The sequence below is a fragment of the Herpailurus yagouaroundi genome, unplaced genomic scaffold (assembly GCF_014898765.1).
Source record: "Herpailurus yagouaroundi ecotype Mexico unplaced genomic scaffold, PumYag 196, whole genome shotgun sequence".
Taxonomy (NCBI): domain Eukaryota; kingdom Metazoa; phylum Chordata; class Mammalia; order Carnivora; family Felidae; genus Herpailurus; species Herpailurus yagouaroundi.
The window spans coordinates 11,158,985-11,180,403 of record NW_024412427.1 but is presented as its reverse complement, the minus strand read 5'-3'; the positions used below and the strand labels follow the sequence as shown (position 1 = coordinate 11,180,403).

General features: G+C 44.0%; 1 protein-coding gene across 2 annotated transcripts in view; it reads left to right on the top strand.

Annotated features, from left to right (window-relative positions):
• DYNLRB1 (dynein light chain roadblock-type 1) overlaps nt 1–17,632 on the top strand; it is a 20,160-nt gene extending 2,528 nt beyond the window's left edge. Inside the window, exons 1-4 of one of the 2 annotated variants that reach the window (XM_040447283.1) lie at nt 1,058–1,120; nt 5,927–6,002; nt 12,458–12,625; nt 17,274–17,632. In XM_040447283.1, the coding sequence (XP_040303217.1) occupies nt 1,073–1,120; nt 5,927–6,002; nt 12,458–12,625; nt 17,274–17,317 (336 nt within the window). In that variant the 5' untranslated portion in view covers nt 1,058–1,072 and the 3' untranslated portion in view covers nt 17,318–17,632. Of the gene's footprint in view, nt 1–1,057; nt 1,121–5,926; nt 6,003–12,457; nt 12,626–17,273 lie in introns of those variants that run through there. The other variant, XM_040447284.1, reaches the window with a different exon arrangement.
• Nucleotides 17,633–21,419: the final 3,787 nt, after the last annotated feature.

Here is a 21,419-nt window from a genome sequence, read left to right as displayed (position 1 = left end):
TTATGTTATGTTATGTTATGTTATGTTATGTTATGTTATGTTATGTTATGTTATGTTAGAGAGCACAAGGCAGGGGAGGGGCAGAGGGGAAGAGAGAATCTTAAGCAGACTCCACATTCCAACATGGAGCCAGATGGATGGCTTGATCCCACAACCCTGGGATGGGGACCTGAGCCGAAATCAAGAGTCAGACACTTAAATGACTGAGTCACCCAGGTGCCCCTGTTTTTCTTTTTGAAAAATTTAGATTATTTCCTTAGGAGAAATTCTCAGGAAAAGAATTTCTGAGGCCACTGGACCAACACACTTATGGGTCTTGCAGTAGTGTTGTTCTGTGGCTTTACCAAAAGGTCAGATTGCCTTTGTACCAGGTTTGCCATAACTGCCAGCATTTAAAAAGATACTTCAGCATTGCTATAATTTTTCATTTTTTTATTTATAGGAAACAGTGAACATTTTTCTGTATGGTTGTATTTTCTCTTAGGTGTATTTTTTACTAGTATCCTTTTGGCCCACTTAACTTTTACAACACCCAGTGCTCATCACAAGTGCCCACTTAACTTTTAGATTTTTTTTGTTTAAGCTTATTTATTTACTGTGAGAGAGAGAGAGCGCATGAGCAGGGGAGGGGCAAAGAAAGAGCGAGAGAGGGAATCCCAAGCAGATAGTGCAGAGCCCTACACAGAGCTCAATCTCATGAACCATGAGACCATGACCTGAGCCAAGATTGAGTCGACGCTCAACTGACCGAGCCATCCAGGCGCTAGACTTTCTATTTTTCTTAGTCATTTTGTATGATATTTTGGAATTACTCTTTTGTTATATCAGATGCACATGTTTTTCTGTCCTTTTGATTCATTTTTGTTTTATACAAATTAAAATGTTTATGCTTAGTAGTCAGATTGGTCACGGTTTCTTTGTTAACTATTTGCTTCAGATAGTTATTGCTACCAGGCTGAACTAACAAGTAATCCTGGAGTTTTACTGCTATTTGTTTTTCCATCTGTCAGCAACATGCACCTGGGAACTAAAGAACATACAGACACCATGTTAGTAGTACCTACTACCCAGGATGCTGAGGATACCAGTTGGGCTCTCTCTAGGACAGGAAGTTGGAGATGTAAGTCAACCCTGGGGGACTGCATATCCAGTCAGATATTTCTGATACCAGTTGGCTAGCTCTGCAGAAACAACAAACTTTGAGCTAGAGGTGGCATGACTGGGATGCCTGCCTAGGACTGTCCTTTCCCATCTGTAAATGTCCCTGTTTCTGCTTGTGGCTTTGGGGCATCATTTGTTTTTCTTCTTCGCTCTTTTAGGGCTGAACTTGTGGTTTGTTTTAAGCAGTTTCTCCTGAACCCAGGTAGGTAATTGGTGCCCTGTGTCTCCTGGAGACCCCTCTAGACCTCATGGTCCCCACTCATCCAGGCCTAGCCCCATCCTGGTGGTTGGGGTCAAGTTGGAAAAGCTTTTCTCTAGTCTTACAGAAAACTATTTTTATTTAATTTGACTATGTAAAAATTTTTAAACTTCTGATTATTGAAGAAAATCAGAAGATTAAGTGAAAAAGGGAGGGAAGTGTAATTTATGTGATGGACAAAAGTCTAATGTTTCTAACATACGAAGTTTTTGAAAATCAATAGAAATGTGGAAAAAATCAGAAGACTCAAAATGGAGAGATGTAAACAGTAAAGTTCATTTCAACTTCACTGATAATTCTTAAAAATGAAAATAAGTTGACTTTCTGTTATATGATTTGTACATATCAGATTAGTAAAGAGTCGGAAAACATTGGCAATACCAGTCCTCTTTATTCCTTGAACATGCCAAACTTGTTCCCTGCACTGCTTTTGCTTTCAGTCCTTTGCCTGGAGTGCTCTTCTTTCTCATCATTTAGTTCTTGGCTTAAAGATTACATCCTCAGGTGTTCCTGGTACTAGCCAAAGTAGCATTCTCCTGCACCCTGCCCAGCCCCGTCCCTCTACCCTGCAGTAATCTTGGTTACTTGTTTTTTGAACATCTTTTTGCCAGAATGTGAGCTCCCTGAGGGCAAGGACCTTATCAGTTGTGGTCAGTGGTATATTCAGCTCTTCTCTTGACCTGCTACAGATCTTTGGGCAAAACTCTTCTTTCTGAATCTCCATTTCCTCATTGTAAAATGAAGATCATAGTAACCACGAATGGTTCAGATGAGAGAGGTGTCTGAAAACATTTATCCCAGTATCTGATCTACTGAGCAGGTCAATGCATAATTGGTGTGTTTACTTTTTAAGAAGCCAGATCTCAGTGGCAGGTTCTCATTAAACTTAGGACCACCTAAACCCTAGCTCTTGTTTACCTTGGGTACTGTAAGGCCATGTCTCCCCTCCTATACTTAAAAAGGTTGATTTTTGTAAAACGTAGTTGTAGAAGTGATTTTTATTTACTAATTAAGTATTTATTGAGTCTTTATGGTGCTGAATAGTGGGATTATAAAGTCTAGGTCCCTGTTCCTGGGGTGCTTTGGGTTTAGCACACAGATAGTTACATCTCATTGTGGTAAGTGCTGTGAAGGTGGGGTGCCAAGGGTGCCCAGAAGAGGGGCAGGAGGCTCATGAGTTGAGTCCAGAGAGCTGGGAGTTAGTTACATCAAGCAGTGAGTCAGGGAGAAAAGGTTGCTTCCTTCAGAGAGAGCAGCACAGGCCAGGGCCCAGACAGGCCGTGCTTGCCCCCTGCAGTCTTTTCTCCACATAGCAACCGGAGCCATTCTTTTGAAACAGATCTTGTCATTCCTCATGTCAGAGCCTGCTAGTGGCTCCCCATATCATCCTCATTAAAAACCATTCATTGCTGTGGTCTACCAAGCCCACTGAAATCTAATCTGACCATGGCTGCCTCTCTGATCTCTCTCATCTGGTCACCTGCTGCTCACTGCACTTCAGCCACACTGGTTCCTTTGGGCCCTGGAACATGCTATCTCAGGGCTCTTGTATTTGCTCTTCACATTGCCTGGAACACTCTCCCTAGAAATCCACATTAGCTCCCTCATTTTCTTCAGATCTCTACTCAACTATCACCTTAGTGAGGACTTTGCTGACACTTATTTAAAATTGCCATCAGTCCTTGCATTCCAGATGCCCCTTCCCTACTATATCTGACATTTATACTTCACTTATTTCTTTGTTTAATGTCTGCTCTTCCCTCCATGTCAGCTTCATGAAGGCATGGGTTTTTTGTTAGATTTTGTTCACTACAGCATCCCCAGACCTAAAACAATGTCTGGCACATAGAAGGTACCCATATACCTGAAGTGGGGCTGAAGTATAACAGTCATGAAATAATTCATCTTTTTCATTTCAGCCCCACTTTGTAGTCTCCAGGGGATATTTCAGACCTGTATTCTGACATCTTTGATTTTAGCTTTCTTTCCCTTCTCTAGGTTGATTGCAGATTGGCTGGGCTGTCGATGTTGAGTATGTCAGAGCCCTGTGGTCTCCATGTTAGAGATCTCTTTCTTGGATGCACGGAGAAGGGTTAAATAATGTTTTTAAGTAGAAACAACATATGAGAAGAAAAAGAGTCTGTTTTGAAAAAAAAAAAGAAGAAAGAAAACCTTATCTATAATTTCCTGCTCTCAATGTGGCTCTTATTTTTTTCAAAGTCCTAACTCTCTGATTTTTTTTGATGTTTTTATTTATTTTTGAGAGAAAGAGAACGAGCTAGGGAGGGGCAGAGAGAGAGAGGGAGACACAGAATCCAAAGCAGGCTCCAGGCTCTGAGCTGTCAGCACAGAGCCCAATGTGGGGCTTGAACTCACGAATGGTGAGATGACAACTTGAGCCGAAGTCAGACGTTTAACCAACTGAGCCACCCAGGCGCCCCCTAACTCTCTAATTTTCATATGGTTGCCATCATCAAGCACTTTATTTTTGCATTTTAGCTGCTTTCTCTTAATGTTATGTCATACTTTTGTGGTGTTATAAATATTCTGATCACCATTGTTATTTTTGTGTGTTAAATTCGTATGAATGGACATTCCATTGTTTATTTGGCTTTTTTTCCTAATGATTGGGCATTTTTGGCTCTTTCTACTTTTTGCTACTGCAAGGTGTCACTGCAGTATTGTTGTATTCTTCCTTTAAGTTATTTCCTTAGGATGAATTTCAGGAAAGTTACCAGGTCAGGTTGAGTACTGTGTAATATTTACCACTATCACACTTTACCCCTCCTCTCCAGAATAGCACTTAATAGGAGCTCAGTGAAAGTCTGTTGAATGAATTATGACCTCATACATGCATGACCCATTACATTGTACTCAAATCCACAGAGCTAGCCCTGTCCTTTTACCCAGGCTCCAGATTTATGAGGCTTCAGGCTATTTGCCATTTTGTAGGAAGAACTTGTTTGCCCTTCTCTCCAGCATTTGAGTATTCTTATATCATTGGGGAGTGGGTGGTAGTGACTGGATTGTCAGTCTTATGCCTACTAGAAAAACAATACTTCATTGTGCTATGTCCATCTACTGTTTAGAAGCTCCTCCTCTTCAGGCCAACCCATTAGCCCTTGGGGGTGGGGAACCACTTTTTTTAGGCGGATGGAGCCTCTGTTTTCAACATAGTCCCAACTCAGCCTTTGAGTAGCTTCTGACTGGATTCTGGACCTGTCTGGAAGGAGCCTCCTAAAAACAAGCACACTTGAAGGCCAGTTTCCATCCACAGAAACAGGCGCAGTTCAGTTAAGCAGCTGTTTATTGAGCACCTAACTCTGCAGAGCATTGTAGAAACTCTAAGTAAACCAGTACCTAATGCATTTCTAGTCAAGAGCTTGGGGAGTCAGAAATGGGCAGACTCCCCTGAGTTGAGGATCAGTAAAAGCTTCATGGATGAGGTGATGTCTTAAATGGCCTAGAAGAATTTGTTGGATTTCTTTGTTAGGGTAAAAAAGATGTAGAGATAGGTATGGGAATGGAGATGGAGAGTTGAAGGAAAGGTAAAAGAGATAGGAGTGATCATATAGAAAGCCTGGCATGGCAGGGTGAGGACCCAAATGCCATGTGCTAGTTTCTGGAGAATCAGGATTAATGAGCCCCTTCCCCAGGCTGTGTGCCATGTGTTACACTCTCAGATGCTAGCTTATTAAGTCACTGAATTTATCCTCATGGTGTTAGAGCAAATACTTGGTGCCCTGGAAGAGACAAGCGACATGCGCTCAGGGAATCAGAAAAGACTGTTTATTTTGCACTGATGCCAGCCCAGCAGAGTCACCTCCAAAGCCTGAGCCCCGAACTTTGGCATCAGCCTTCTTTTATGGTTGGGATGGTAGGAGGTTGAGAGACAAAAGAAAAAGGGGAGGGGGCACTTATCAGTGGTGCTCTGCAGGCAGTTGGTGGAGGCAGAAAGCAAGTAAGATCATGGAAGCCAAAAGCATGCAAAGGGAGTATCCAGCCACAGACATCTGACTGGCCCTTTGTATCTTGTTTTTACTAGCTTTTCTTCTCAATGGAGTCACTTTTCTTCTTTAGAATGTTTTCAGTTGTGCTGTTTGGGCCACAAGTGACAACTTAGTCCCCTTCCTGTTAAGACACCACTGTTTGGGTTTTTTTCAAATCACCAGAGTCCTTTCCTAAGGTGTACCAAATATGTGAGTCATGGATGCCTCTATACTCCAAGAATGGTATTTATATTCTGCTCCCAAACAGCTAAGCAGGGAGGGAAAATAGTGCCTGATAGGCAAAGGGCCTGGAGTAGCCCCGCCCCATGCTGGGGTTTAAGTGCTGGAAATGGCCTAGGGACCACTCCGAACAAGCCTGGGGGCTTTGAGGAGGTGCCTAGTGCCTGGGTGTTGTTTGTTATTGGAAGACAAATATATGATTCATTTGCCAGGAGTGTGAGGGAATTAATCCAGTCTTACTGGCCCTTCTTAACTTTGGTCTTGTTCTCTCTGGCAGGCAGAGGTGGAAGAGACACTTAAGCGACTTCAGAGCCAGAAGGGAGTACAGGGAATCATCGTGGTGAACACAGAAGGTACCCCCTCCCTTTGGCTATGACCTGCACACAGGCAGACCCCCAGAAAACAGCCCAAATACAGCCTGACACTGTTTACTAAGCCCCTTCATGTATGGGATCTAATTTTTACCCTTTTTAAAATATTTCCAGTGTCCCAGCACTATAGTTGGAATTCCAAAGTTTAAAAAAGTAAAAATTCACTCAGTCCCACTGCCCTAACAGATCATACTTTTTAATGTGCCATGCTTTTTTTTAGCCCTTGTACAGGTATGTCTTCTCTTACTCTTTTGCATGTTTATTCATAAGGTTGTTTTTTGGCTTTTTTCCTTCATAATTTACATGACCAAATTTTTTAACTACCAGTTCAATGTTTATCAGACATCCCCCATTTATATTGTTTCTACTTTTTAAAAAAGTTTTCTATTTATTTTGTTTGTGAGAGACAGAGAAAAAAAAACGCAAGTTGAGGAGGGGCAGAGAGGGAGAGAGAGAATCCCAAGCAGTCTCTGCACCATCCGCACAGAGATAGATGTGGGGCTCGAACCCACAAAAACTGTGAGATCATGACCTGAGCCAAAATCAAGAGTCGGATGCTCAACCAACTGAGCCATTTAAGTGCCAGGGGCCCCTCTACTTTTTTTTTTTTTTTGAAGTAAACTCTACCCATAGTGTGGGGCTCAAACTCATGACCCAGAGATCAAGAGTCACATGCTCTACCGACTGAGCCAGCCAGACACCCCTGTTTCTGCTTTTTTGCTAGATAATACTCTGGCCTATAGCTTTTCCCTCCTCTTCTATAGCATTTTTTTTTAAACATCCCAAAGAGTACAGTTACTAATTTTCCCAAGCTACGATGGACTAACATTTATCACACGCTTGTTTCATGCCAGGCCACAGGCTGGTGCTTTATAAACATATTGTTTCATTTGTTCCATAAGGCAGCCCTGTTGTCTCCATTTTGTAGTGGAGAACATGGAGTCTAGACATTTAATTGATTTGCCTGCCATTACAGAGCCAAGGTTTCATTTCAAGTCTGTCTGAATGTACTTGCATTCTCATACACTGTACTGTGAAGGATCAGAGTAGCTGCTGGTCTGTGGCCCAGGCCATGCCCAGGGTCGGCCCGGCTGGGCTCCCCCGATCAGCGTTTAGTCAACTCTGATTTGTTTGGGACTTCTTGAGAGCCCTGCATGGATACATTATCATTCTAGGCCTTGTTTTTAGAAAGGGGAGAATTCTCAATAATGCCTACATAATAGAGCAAAATGAAAGTCATCAAGAATGAAAAAGTGAAAGTGGCATGTCCTCAGAATATTGTTTTCCAGGGGTGTCTGGGTGGCTCAGTTGGTTAGGTGTCCAACTTCGGCTCAGGTCATGGTCTCGCAGTTTGTGGGTTCGAGCCCTACATGAGGCTCTGCACTGACAGCTCAGAGCCTGGAGCCTGCTTTGGATTCTCTCTCTCTCTCTCTCTCTCTCTCTCAAAAATTAATAAACATTAAAAATTAAAAAAAGAAAATAAAAGAATATTGTTTTCCAGGGTACCTGGGTGGCTCAGTCGGTTGAGCATCTGACTCTTGATTTCGGCTCAGGTCATGATCCCAGGGTTGTGGTATCGAGCCCCACCTCATGCTCCATGCTGCTCATGGAGCCTGCTTTGGGGTTCTCTCTCTCCCTCTGCCCCTCTCCCCCACTCACACTCAGGCTTCTGTGTTCTTTTTCTCTAAAATAAAAGTTAAAAAAAAAAAAAATGTTGTTTTCCAAGTTGTCAGACCCTGGCCAGCCTAGAACTAGGCAGTACATGCTCTCCAGCTTTGTCAGACTCTAATTATACCCTGCAATCGAAGCAGGCAGCATGGTGGGAGCCCTCAGGACATTGTGGAAGCAGGTGCAGGTCCCAGTTCAAGTTTGACACTGATCAGCTGGAGGACCTGGCACTTCCTCTTCCCCTCTTCAGACCTCAACTGCCATAAGTGGAATGGTTGATTGAGGTAGTTTCTTCTGGGTGTTTCTTACTCCAAGACCTAAAAGACCATTTGTGTATCACCCCGAGAGAGACTTTCTTCTTTCTTGGACTGGACATTTTTTTTAAGTTTACTTATTTTTGCGAAAGAGAGCAAGAGTGAGCATGCACACTCAGTGGCAGGGCAGAGAGAGGAGACAGAGGATCCAAAGCAGGCTCCATGCTGACAGCAGAGATCCCAGTTCAGGGCTCGAATTCACGAACCATGAGATCCTGACCTGAGCCAAAGGCAGACACTTAACTGACTGAGCCTCCCAGGTGCCCCTTGGACTGGACATTTTTGACCCCAAATGGGTAGGGAACAGCTCCCGGGGTTGTTCCCCAAATGGGGAAGGAACAGGCCTCCATCAGTATTTGCAAACCACAACCTTCATTCTTACCTTAAAATGGTCTCAAAACTTGAGCTTTTTCATTGGGAAAATAGAGCCTCAACTGCTTACCTTTTGGATACTAATGAGCACTTCTTTTTCATAAACGAATGTGGCAGTATTGCCTAGTGACTAAGAATATAGAACACAGAACCAGACTGCATAGGTTTGAATCCTGACTCTACTTATCAGATGTGTGATCTTGGGCTAGTCATTTAACCTTTCTGTTCCAGTTTCCTCATCTGTAAAATGTGGATAATTATACTACCTTCCAGGGAAGCTTTTAGAACAGTACCTGATGTATAGTAAATGCCATATAAATGTTAAAATTATCATGTGTATGTATTTATTTTTAATTTGTGTCCCATTCACAGAGCTCCCACTTTAGTCCTCATTTACATTTCACACAGTGCCCCTGCCAGGCAGGGGTATTGCCCATTTTTCATATGAGAAACCCAGAGCTGATGACCTGCCCAAGGTCAGCCAACTGTGAATGGAGATGGTCAGAACTCACTGCTCTATAGAGCCTTTAAGCTTTCTGGAAGCTTCCATTAAGGATGATTAGTTAGGGGGGTGCCTGGGTAGCTCAGTCAGTTGAGCATCTGACTTCAGCTCAGGTCATGATCTCGCCGATCCCAAGTTCGAGCCCCGCGTTGGGCTCTGTGCTGACAGCTCAGAGCCTGGAGCCTGTTTCGGATTCTGTCTCTCTCTCTCTCTCTCAAAAATAAACAGTTAAAAAAAAAAAGGATGATTAGTTAGGGATTCCTATTATCCCCTGTAGGGTTTTCCTACCCCCATAATTCAACTCAGGGGCCTCTTCTTGCAGGATGCCTTTCCTGATCACTCCAGTCCAGACTGATTGCTTTTGGCCCTGAACTCATGACACACCCTTATCCTAGTCACTTGCCAAACACCTGCCACTAGCTTTTGACTTCTCTGAGTTGGCCATATTTAACTGTTTCACAATAAAAGTGTGAATTTAAGCAAAATTGCCAAGAACTTAAGGAATATTTCATTCCATTTGTACCTGGTCAGACCACCTGCCATCTTCTGCTGCTACCCACACGGGGCAACATAAAAGACTCAAATGTGTAAGCTTCATGAGATTAGAAATTTTTCTCTTGTGTTCACTACTGTATCCCCAGTACCTAGAACAATGTTGACATGTAGTTGGTGCTTAATAAATAGTAGTCCCCCCACACACCTTGTCTGTGGTTGGGGGGGGGGGTACATTCCAAAACCCCCAGTGGATGCCTGAAACCGGGATAGTACCGAACCCTATGTACACTGTGGTTTTTTCCTACATGTACACACTTGTGATAAAGTTAAATTAGTAAATTAGGCACAGTAAGAGGTTAACAATTACTAATAGTAAACAACTATAACACTATACTATAATAAAAGTTAGGTGAATATGGTCTCTCTCAAAATATCGTATTATACTGTATTCACCCTTCTTGGGATGATGTGAGATGATAAAATTGCCTACGTGATGAAATGAAGTCAGGTGAATGACATATAGGCATTGTGACGTAGTGGTAGGCCACTGTTGACCTGATCAGGAGAATCATCTGCTTTCAGACCAGAGTTGATGCAGGTAACCAAAACCATGGAAAGTGATACCGCAGATAAGGTGAGGGGCTACTGCCTCTGTTAAATATCGTTAATGTTCTTTATTGTTGATTGATGAGGCTGGGTTTGGTGGGAATATCTGGTTATACAACGTTGGTCTTGACAGATCTGAGCCCCAGGTTAGAAATCCTGCTCCCTTGTGACCAGCTACTTCTGCAGAGTGCACAGTCCCAATTTGTAAAGGAAGAAGCTTGAAGCAGGCGACCTAATCATTAGGCTATCTTTGAGATGTCCGCAGTTCTGACACTGTCTGAATCTGGACTTAATCTCTTATCCTTATTTGAAATTCTCCCCAGTTTTGGTCCCTGTTCTGCCCCCTCACCACCTCTAATGTTTTCTTTTGTTTTTAAAGTGAGCCATCAAGTAGTTTCTTGTCTCCTTCATACACCTCTCACTTAGTAGAAATGTGATAAAAATCATGACAGTATTTGAATTGCTGAAAGAAGCCCTTGAGAGCACTCATTTGTCACCAGCAATAAATGCTTAATGGAGTCTCTTTAAGGACAATGGTGAGTGTAGCAGACCTGGTCCTGACCCCCAGGAAGTTTATAGTCATAATGATCACTTCCATAATGGTGAGGTGTCAAACTCCAAAGAAAATGCTCCAACGGAAAATCATGTGGGATGGTAAAATAGGGGCATTGGCCACATCTGTAGATACACCAGAAAATGGAAACCTGAGGAATCAGTGGGAATCACAAAAGAATGAGGAAGGAAGGAAAGTTCCAGGCAGAGAAACCTGAAAGAAGGTGGCCTTGTGGTATATAAGAAGAGAAGGATAAGAGGTTTGATCATGCAGACTTTGCCAGGCCTTGATACTGGCCCTTCAAGTACCCTGGGTGGGGATGGGATTTATTGTGTGGTGATGTTGATAACAAATCAACATTTATTACATTTGTACTCTCTTTCCTAAATATTCTTAAATGAATTAGCCATATTTAATCCTCACAGCACAAGTATCATTTTACAGATGAAGAAATAGAGTTTTAGGTTAAGTCACATGTCTGAGGCCACATAGCTATGAAGAGACAGAGCCCAGGGTATTTGTCCAGGTCAGAGTTTCTACTCAGTCATCACCGTAGCTGCTCATAGGACATCCTCGGGACAGTCCGCTATGAAGTGAGGTCTCCAGGTGCCCTGGTGGGCACATTGTTGTCATCCAGGATCCAGTAGCAGCGCTAGTGATCTAGTCCTCTTGTCCCTTAGCATATGTGCTGCCGAAGCAAGCACCCTCTCGTCCCTTAAAGGCAAGTGATCACTATGGTCTGTCTTCATGACTTCACTTCGCTCAAAGCAGTCTCTCTGACTCAGCTGCCTCTCTTGCCACTATGTCCTCTTCTGCCCAATCTCATGTTCCTGCTCCCTAAGAAGAAAAGATTGGACCAGTTTCTTGCCACCTGTGAGAAGGCCTGAGGGTGATTGCCTTTGGCCAGTCTTTAAGCTGGTCACTTGTGGGCCAGATCAGCAGGGTTGTCAGCCCCCAAATCTAGCCACTTACATGTGAGGAGCCACTTGTGCCATATTCCCCACAAGTGCCTGTCAGCTGTGGGCACTTAAGGCCTCCTCATTGGAACCTGCTAATATGTCACGGTGATTCATAGATACCTGATGATTTAGTTGTGTCCTGAGGTGGCTCAGGCTGAGCCCGATTCTTCACCTCCATGACAATAGGCACTGTCTAGTAAAAGAGGTCCATTTAATAGTTCATTGCAAGAAAACAATCCTCAAAACAGAAAAGGCTTCGTACACAATGGTGTTCGCTGCTTAGTAATTAAGTAAAAAAATCCAGCCTGTGTACCAACAATAGAGGAATGATTAACTCTGTGGAAGGTCCATTTGTGGGCTCTTTGAAAGCAATAGCAATGCTGTTTACAAGTATATATGCAGACAGAGAAACAGGCTTAAATTTGAGGGGCACAATCATGTGTATAGACAATGTGTTTACAACTGGGCCCAAAGCCTCCATTGGTGGGAACTGGATCAAAACACTAGAGATGGTAATGTCTTGGCACAAGCTGACCTTTTTCTTCTTCCTACTTTTCAATATTTACCAATTTGTAAGAGCTGCCCTCCTTGTTCAGGTTCTAAATGTTCTGAATGATAGTCTCTCCTTTTATTGCTAGAAGCCAGTCAAGACAGTGCCAAGAAAAGAGGAACCCAGCAGCAGAGCCCACAGGCCTACATTTGAATCCTAGCCCCACTGCTTATCTGCTGTGTGACCGCTCAGAGCTTCTGTTGCTTCATTGGCGAGTGAAGATGGTGTTCTTCCAGTAGTAGTTCTGGGGACTGGCACTGCCATAGTTAAAGTGCTCAGCACTGTGCCTGTCAAGCCCTCAGTAAATACTGGCATTGATTGTTAACTGTCAGTCCAGTACTCTTGAATTAAGGGTGCAGTGTTGGGAGCTGGGCAGAAAAGGGCTTCAACATCCTGTTCAGTCTCTGCTCTCCCTCAGGCATTCCCATCAAGAGCACCATGGACAATCCCACCACCACACAGTATGCCAACCTCATGCATAACTTCATCTTGAAGGCCCGGAGCACCGTGCGTGAAATCGACCCCCAGAATGACCTCACCTTTCTTCGAATTCGCTCCAAGAAAAATGAAATTATGGTTGCACCAGGTAAGAGGTCTTCCGTATTCCCACTTGGGAGCAGACTGTCACAGCATATTCTGTGCCGCTTATCAGGAAGGCTTGGCACATTGCTGTCTCCACAGGTGCCATGGAAAGGACTGAAGAGTTGAAGGTTCAGAGGTAATATGCCTCACTGCCTGGCCAGTCTCTGGTTGGCATCCCCAACAAATACTTATTCACTGTTACTCTAGACCAGACCCTGTACTAGATTCTAGGACACAGAGAGGAATCGTGATCTCATGAAACATAGAGGAAGGTATGATTAGGTCTTCCCAGAAGAGGGAACATTCGAGCTAAATCTAGAAGGCACAAGAAAGAGTGTAAGCAAGTTGGAGGGGTGGGAAAGCTGTGTTTGAAGGAAAAAGAATTTAGTGATTTAAAATTCAAAGCATAAGGTAAAAATACGTACAGTCATTTTATCCTTGAAAAAAAGTTAAATTGCCCACTTCTAAAGTATAGTCCTAGGATGCCAGGGTGGCTCAGTAGGTTAAGCATCGACTTTGGCTCAGGTCATGATCTCACGGTTCATGAGTTCAAGCCCTGCATCGTGCTCCCTGCTGTCAGCACAGAGCCTGCTTTGGATCCTCTGTCTCCCTCTCTTTCTGCCCCTCCCCCTCTCTTGCTCGCGCTTTCTCAAAAATAAACATTAAATAAAGTCAGCCCATCCCTCAGTTCTGTCTTTCTGGGCCCCGTATGGTCAGCTTTTCCTCCAGCATTGGAACAGATTGCTGCTTTTGTTTCTCATGCAGTGCTTGGTCTGCATTTAGGAGCTGTGCGTACAAACAGTACCTGTGCCTTGAGGATCATTTGCACATGATGAGATGCTCCTGGGAGAAGCCCACAAGGACTGGGACCGCAGGAGGGAATATCAGGGCCGCCTGTCCCGGCCTACATCACCTCACTCACATTTACAGACTGGGGTGGTAGACAGATTGATTTTCCAGGACTATTTTTATATTGTTTCTTCTCTCCCTCCCTCTGTCTTTTTTGGGTGAGCCACATAGTTGTGAGTGTGCAGGAGTTAGGTGTGCACGCGATGATGCTTGTATAGCTCATCCAGGCCATCAGTATATGTGTATGAAGAAAGAGAGGTAGGACATTTGGTCAAGAGGTGTCAAACACCAAACTCAGCTGTGTGGACTTGACCCTGTGAGAGTTCTAAAGGCAAGAAGGTGGTATGATTGTGACCGGGTTCTAGATGAAGGAGGGAAATAGGGAGGCTAGGGATGCTGAAGGTCCTTGGGCTTGGCTTGGCAACACAAGTGGCAGGGAGGCTGGCTGCAGAATTCTGGAGTAACTTGATGTGGGGTCAGCCACCCAAGTAGCAGAGCAATGTTGGTTCTGTTCCCAAGCCTGTTCTGGCCCAGTTCTGCTACTTGAAAGGATACAAAGGAGAGAACCATTGGCCGAGTCACAGGGGCCCACAGTCTCCCTGGGACACTCCCTAGAGGGGTGGGGACAGAGCTGGTTGATAACAGAGAACATAAGATCACTTCAGTGGCATTTATTCCAAAAACATGCCATACACTGTGTATCAGTTTAATCAGTGTCTAATGCATCACTTGCCAACCTATTATGATGCTCTGGTTCTGTGAGGAAAACCAGATTGCAGCAGACAGAAGCTATTTCCCCTTGAGTGTGACTTTACATCAACCAAAGTCTGAACCCCGATTTTCACATCTGTAAAGCATCAAGTAGAGTATTATACTGCTCTCGTCCCCTGAGACACCCCATTGATTGAGGGGTCGGCTTTGGGTGAGGCAGAAAGGCTCAGAAATATTTGAACTCAGATCCGTCCCAAGATTTCATGTTGTATGGCTACACAAACCTCCACATCCCTAAAAGTTAGGCTAGGAATGGTCTCTGTTGACCCTGTGTGTCAGAGTAGACTTTGTGCCCACGTGAGGGCACACATTGTGAGGCAAAGACAAATGATGTGGTTTCCAAATTAGATTCTCCATGGACAATTTCTCTTGACTTAAAGCTTCTGAGAATGTCTTCTCTGGACCCACAGAGTCATCTGGAAGCTCCTGACTGTCCATTCTCAGCTTGGCTGCAAAGGCATCTTCAACTTGCCCTTAAGGACCCAAAGGCATTCAGAGTTAACGGGTGTAGTTGCTACTTGAGTCCAGGATTGGCAACTCCCACGTTAGAGGTTCTTCTTGGGGTTCACAGGCCCAGAAGCCTCTCAGCCCTGTCAGTGGAGGTGAGGATGGAGTGGCTGGACCCTTCCTAAGCAACACACAGAGGCCTGCAGGGAAGATGTGCACACCCTCTCACTCTCGCTCGCTCGCTCACTCTGTCTGACACTCACACTCTGACAGTGCCTCACATTCCTTTATACTGGAGAGGTGTGTGACTTCTTGAGCTTGCCTTAAACACAGTGAAAGTTCCTTCTGAACACCCTCACCACTTCTCCAGCCATCCTGCTGCTACCAGTGCTCCATCTTGCCTTTTCATTTAGCCAACCAGCCTGCTTATCTGTATTTTAAGTCTGTCTCCCCGCCTACACAGTTCCAAGAGAACAGAGATTTGTAAGCACATAGTATACATTTAACACATAATTGATTAATAAATATACGAATGACTCCCTAGATCTCCCTCCATTGTTGACACCCCACTGTGGGAGTAAGAGGTGGGGTCACCAGTGGGGGATGAGGGTCAGGAATGTCTGTGGGACATGGTATTTAGGATGAAAACCAATGATTTGATACCTTGACACACCCACTTTGATATGGCAAAAATACGTGGTGGGGAGAGGGGGCGGGGAGGGCAGGGCAGGAGCCTCTAAAGCATTAGAGCCAGAATGCGTTAGGATTTCCGCAGAGCACAAGCCCCACAGGGACAGCCCCCAGCCTAGAACAGGCCTAGTTGCCGCATGTTTGAGGTGGGTCCTTCTGAGACTGTAATTAGCACCCCACCCCACACCTTGGGAACAACTTGGAGGAGCGCTGCCCAGGAAGGAAGTCCACTGTCCCCTTCTTCCACCTCATCTTTCTCGTTGATCAGACTGAGAAGCTGCCTCCCAGACCACAAATAGCAAAGATAGTTTCAGACCGTCTGGCCCTCCATATGTGTACCAAATTTCATCCCATCCTGGCCAAGAATAGCCCATGTGAAAAGACTAAAAAAACAGACTTTGGTTTTCATTTATTAACCTAACTAATATAAAGCCAAGTTAATGCAGCATAATCAAGCTTTAACACTCTGCTTCCCACAAAGCTCTTATAGTGATAGTATTGAATTTAGAGTTTGATTATTTGGAAAAAAGACTGTAGTATTGTTAATTGTGTCTCTTTCTCTTGGTGACTTGTTAATTATTTCTGTTTATATTTTTAAGTGATTTAACTTATACAGATTACTTAGCCATGAAATTATTATTAATCTTGTAAAATCTGTTGCCTCCTATCTGCAACAGTCTGTTGTCATGGGAAGAAGCAAACTTTAGGCTTGAATCAGCACACACAAAGCAAACAAGGCCAAGGTCCTGCCATTTCTCCCTTGTTCAGCAGAGGGCAGATCAGAAGCGTTCAGTGTTATCTGGGTCAAACCCAGCTAGCTACCTAGCTACCCAGCTCTGCATTTTTGCCTTGGCTTGGGCAAGTCATTTCACTCTCTGAGCCTCAATGAAATGGAAAACACTAGTATCTGTCTCACAGAGTGATTTACTGAGGTACCATATGAGAAGGGGTTGGCCCGGGGCTAGACACATGGAAGCCTTAGTAAATGTTTGTGGTTTGGTTAAGTGGGCAATGTTGAAACACCCTGCTTCTCCAATTTTTGTTTCTATGATATGAAGAGCAGTCAGGCTCACCCCTGAGAGCTTGGACTAACTGTGATTTCATGTGGACATTCTTCCTTGCCGGGCTGGATCCCCAGAACTAGAATTGAGATACCTTTGGCTCCATTTGACCTGGTGCCCTTGAAATTTTCCTCATCCAGAAGACTCTTGAAGGCCAGCAGCTGAGCTTGTGATAGAACTGACATTAACCCAAAACCAGTAGGGTTGAGTTTGGAATTCCATTTTTGACACTAACTAGCTGGGTATTCCTAAACCAGTGGTTGTCCCAGAACTTGCGGCATCAGCATCACCTGGGAACTTGTTAAAAATGCAAATTATTTTAACCATCCTGTAATTAAAATTAAAAACCTAATTAAAATTAAAAACCTAATTAAAAATGCAAATTCTTGGGCTCCACTCCAGATCTACTAATCCAAAGGGCTAGGGATGGGGCCCAGCCCTGCCGGTGATTCAGATGCCCTTTCTTTTGAGAACCACTGCCATAAGCAATTCATTTAAAGTCTTTGAACCTGAGTTCTCCTACCCAGAAAACAGAGGTGATAATCCTACCTCCCTGTCAGTACTGTGAAGATTAGAAAAGAGAATACATTGCAAGGCCAGGTAGGAGGAGGGGCTTGCTCTCCAGCAGCCACACCTACCGGAACCCTACCCCTACCCTCAGGGAAACTTGCAAGTTCATCTTCTGTTTCCCCAGAAGTTGGAAGTAGCCTGAGCATTGATGCTTTTTATTGTTCCCCTCCCCTTTTATGGTTGGTGATTGGATGATTTCCTTTCTAGTGTGTTTTCTCCCATTTTACATTTAGTGATTTATTTTTTCATTTTTCTCTTTTGCAGATAAAGACTATTTCCTGATTGTGATTCAGAATCCAACTGAATAAGCCACTCTCTTGGCTCCGTGCATCATTCCTTAATTTAATAGCCCCCAAGAATAATAATGTTAAGCATGTCAACCAACTGGCAGGTGGAAATCACCTTTGAGCCTACTTAGACCAGTCCAGTGACCAAAGTCATCAAAGTCGTCCCTCTGCTGGCCAGTCACCCTTGAGTTCTTGGGTGGGCCTTCTTTCCTCATCTCCAGATTTTGGAGCAAGAGCTTTGAGTAGTCCACACCCTGCTTCCTTCTGACCTTCAGCTCACTTTGTCACCCTTGGAAAAGGCTGTTTTTCTTTAACTAAAAATAACTGAAATGCTTACCCTGCTGTGTGTCTTTAAACACTAGGTTGAAAAGGCCTCTCTGCCTCTCTCTTCCTGTGTAATCACGTGGTCTAATTGCTGAGCCCCAGTGCTGCCTCTGGCCGAGATGGCAGATTGTGCCCATGGTTCAGAGAGACCTGCTCCTTACTGCACCTGTGGCCACACATGCTGAACTGAGTCTTGTTTATAACTGGTACCCTGGTTTCTGGGCCTCTTGTCCCTAGCCATCCCTCTCAACATTTCCCACTGCCACCAATGTTTTAAAAGGTTATTTTTTTCTACTACACTGGGGATAGGAAAGGAGTGATATTTGTTGAGTACCCAGAATGCACCAGGTATGTTACATACCTTGGCTTATATCATCCTCACAAAACGCTACAGACAGTGTGAAAGCCATATTAAAGATGAGGAAATTGGGGTCTAGAGAATGACTTGCCTTAGGTCTCACAACTGTGACAGAGTCTCAGACTCCAGAAACTGTTTTTTCTGCACCTTCTTCCGAGAAATCCCCACTGGTCCTGTTTACCTGAGTGACCACATCCTGGGTAAATGTGTGCCTTCCCTCAGACTCGTGTGTGGGTCCCAGAACATGCCTGCTACTCTGTGAGGCTCTGGGCCCCATCATCCGGTAGCACTCTGGGATTTTTCCCCTCAGAAACCACATGTATTTATTTTTTATTAGGTTTTTCTTTTTGTCTTTTTTGTTACCTTGGAAACAAGAGGGAAAAGATTGATAACTGTGTAGTATAAACTTTGAAATCCCCCTTCATTGTCCTTCATTCGCCAAAAGTAACCTTTGTCTTCCATCTAGCAGAAATATCTCTCTGAATTTTCCAGTGAAGTTTCCTTAATGGTGTCAGGGGAGTAAAAGATGTACCCTTGGGAGCCCAGGGGTGTAGTTCATAAGGGTTCAGCAAAATTTCTTCAAACACTCCCTTTTTAGTGAAAGATGATAGGGATTTTCCACTCCATAATATATCCATATTTGTCTTAATATGGCAGTAATCCTTTCAGATAGTTTTCCCCAAATCTCCAAGGAAAACTGATTTTCTAGGAAACCACAGCATGTTTGCCCTGTCCCTGTGGACTCAGGAAGAACACCTGAGGAGAGGGTGATTATAGGACCAGAGCAAAATGACCTTGGATCAGTATTGATTGATTTAAAGAAAGTGAGGTATAGTCACTGGTATCTATCTTCCTTTGTTCTCAGGCTTTTTTAGGCTGGAATCTAAGTCTAAGTTTCCTGTGTCCTGGCTTGAGTTTCTCCAAAAAGGATAATGAGGAAGACGGTCTGGTCAACTTAGATTATCCGGTGGTACAGTCTGATTTCTAGAAGAGGGAAGGGGCCCTGTCCCTGGGGAAGGAGGTGGTCTGGCTCCAGAGCAGGTCTTGAAGACCTCCCCCTCCTTTCTTCCCTTAGTCCTTCTCACACACCCTCTTGTTTGCCTTAAAGGATCCCCCAAGATCCTAAGGAAGGTTTAGGCTCAGTCTGGCTTTAGGGAAAACAAGATGACTCATGAACATCTGCCTCTGAGTCCCCTCGGCAATGGGATTTCTTTACACATGGGAAGCCTGCATTGGATGCACTCCAGTTTGTGATAACAATGTGTAGAACTCCCTGAACTCATCTTAAGATGTAAAAACTCTGATTTTTAATTAAAAATTTAAATGATGGTGGGGGCACCTGGGTGGCTCAGTCGGTTAAGCATCTGACTCGGTTTCAGCTCAGGTCATGATCTCATGGTTCATGGTTTTGAGCCCCTCGTCAGGCTCTGCACTGATGGTATGGAGCCTACTTGGGATTCTCTCTCCCTCTCTCCCTCCCCCTCCCCCACCCATGCTAAATAAATAAACTTAAGAAAAAAATTTTTAAGTTTAAATGATGATAGAACATATGTAAATAGCCTGGAGTTTCTGTACTTAAAGTAGCAAATGTATGGGAATATAATACCTACTAAGGTTGGAAACTGACAACTACCCTGGGTGTGAAGGGAAGAACATCACTTCTGGGTTTCAGAAGTACATTTGCCAGTATAATATATGGATGTGCCCACTGCTAGCATTATGATTTTCAAAGATACAGAGAAGTTGAAGTAATTATATACCTCCATTTAATTCTACAATTAACATTCTGCTACATTTCTATTATAACTACCCATTCCTTTATCCATCTTGTTTTTTGATGCATTTCAAAGGACAGCGGCAGACAGTGCACACTCCTAAACACTTCAACATGTGTGCCAGTAACCAGTTTACCTTTTCTGGAGGGCGGGTAAGATTTACTTACAGTAAATGGCATATGACAAGGGCTTGCACCAGCCAGCTGAGCCCCCTATTCAAGATCACCTCACCCTGAATGCTGTCCTGCTTCCCAGCCAGTCTCCACCCCTACTCCCCAGAGGCAACCCCTGTTCAGACTCCTTCAGGTATGATCTTCACGCTCCAAGGTGCAGCTCCATCCATCATTCAACCATGCACCTCAGCACTTGCCACTGTGCCTGGAAATTCTGATGTTCCTCTGTGAGCCGGTATTGCCTTTCTCTAAAAATGTGTTTTTAAAGCACTGCAGGAATTACAGGCTTTCTCCTGTTAACGTATGTTGGACTCAAACCAACTACTTTTGTACATTTTTTCACTGAGAATCCCAAACCATCTTTCCACACCAAATTCAGCTTCTGGTGAATTACCAGGGGGTGAAAGAGAAATGCAGATCTCCTAAAGTCAATCATTATGGCAGGTAGAAATCATGAAGTTGCCAAACATGTCAAATCAGTAGAGCTACAATCCAGTGTCCATGAACTTAAACTGATCAATCATATTCAACTGAGAAGGAAAGTAACACCAAACACAAAGTGCTAGTTTGTTCAACTGTTGTGTTAAACAAGCTCAGTTGGATCAAAAGGCAATTTTATTATGGTCGCCCACTGTCTTTACATTGATTCTCTGGGGCTCGTGCTTCCCTTGCCCCTGGATGGGATGTCAGGCAAGTCTCGAGGCTTCTCTCCTCATTCCCAGGGCCTTGAAGGCCCACTGGAGATGATGTGCCCAGTCTGGTGTGACGACAAAATTTTGAACCGAATATGGAGATGGAGATTGCCCCTCACCTACCAGGTGCTTGACCCTGTTTCCCCACTTGGTGCTGTCCCCTCTTTGGCCCCATGTTGCCATAAGGAGAATGAGATGGAAAGTGTGTACTTTACCAGGACTGTTGTGAACGAGTTCTGGCTCTCTAAGCCTGGCTTGTGTTTAAAGCTGAAATTCGTCCTTCTGGCTCATCTGTCGTGAGTTTTCAAGACCTGTCTTGTCCTACCTGCCACTCCCTTAACTTTGGACGATGCGCTCTCCCTGGCTGGCCCCTCATAACTGTGCTTTTGGCCTCTGGTTCTCAGGGTCCCCTCTACACACTTTCCGTCTGTCGACTCAAGGTGAAACAGAAGCTTCCACCTCTTTTACAGGCAGAAGTCTGGACTCACTTTGGGGCCCCTTGTTTTGCAGTCCTGCACTGGTCCTGCTCCTCTCCTCAGCATAGGCCACTATTGCCTTGGGGCTTCAGCAGAAACAGATGAAAATTATTAGACTTTAACTTCCTAGTTCACAAGAAATATGTTATTAAAAACTTGTCTAAAAGGCAAGAAGAAATAGGAATTTCATGATTTTTTAAAACCTCTGGATTTCAAATACTTTTTTTGTCCTACAAGACTTGTTTGGTTTTCATGTATTATTAGGTTTTCAAATATATTTAGAGAAAACATTATAGACAAAGTAGCATATTGCCTGGAATTTGTT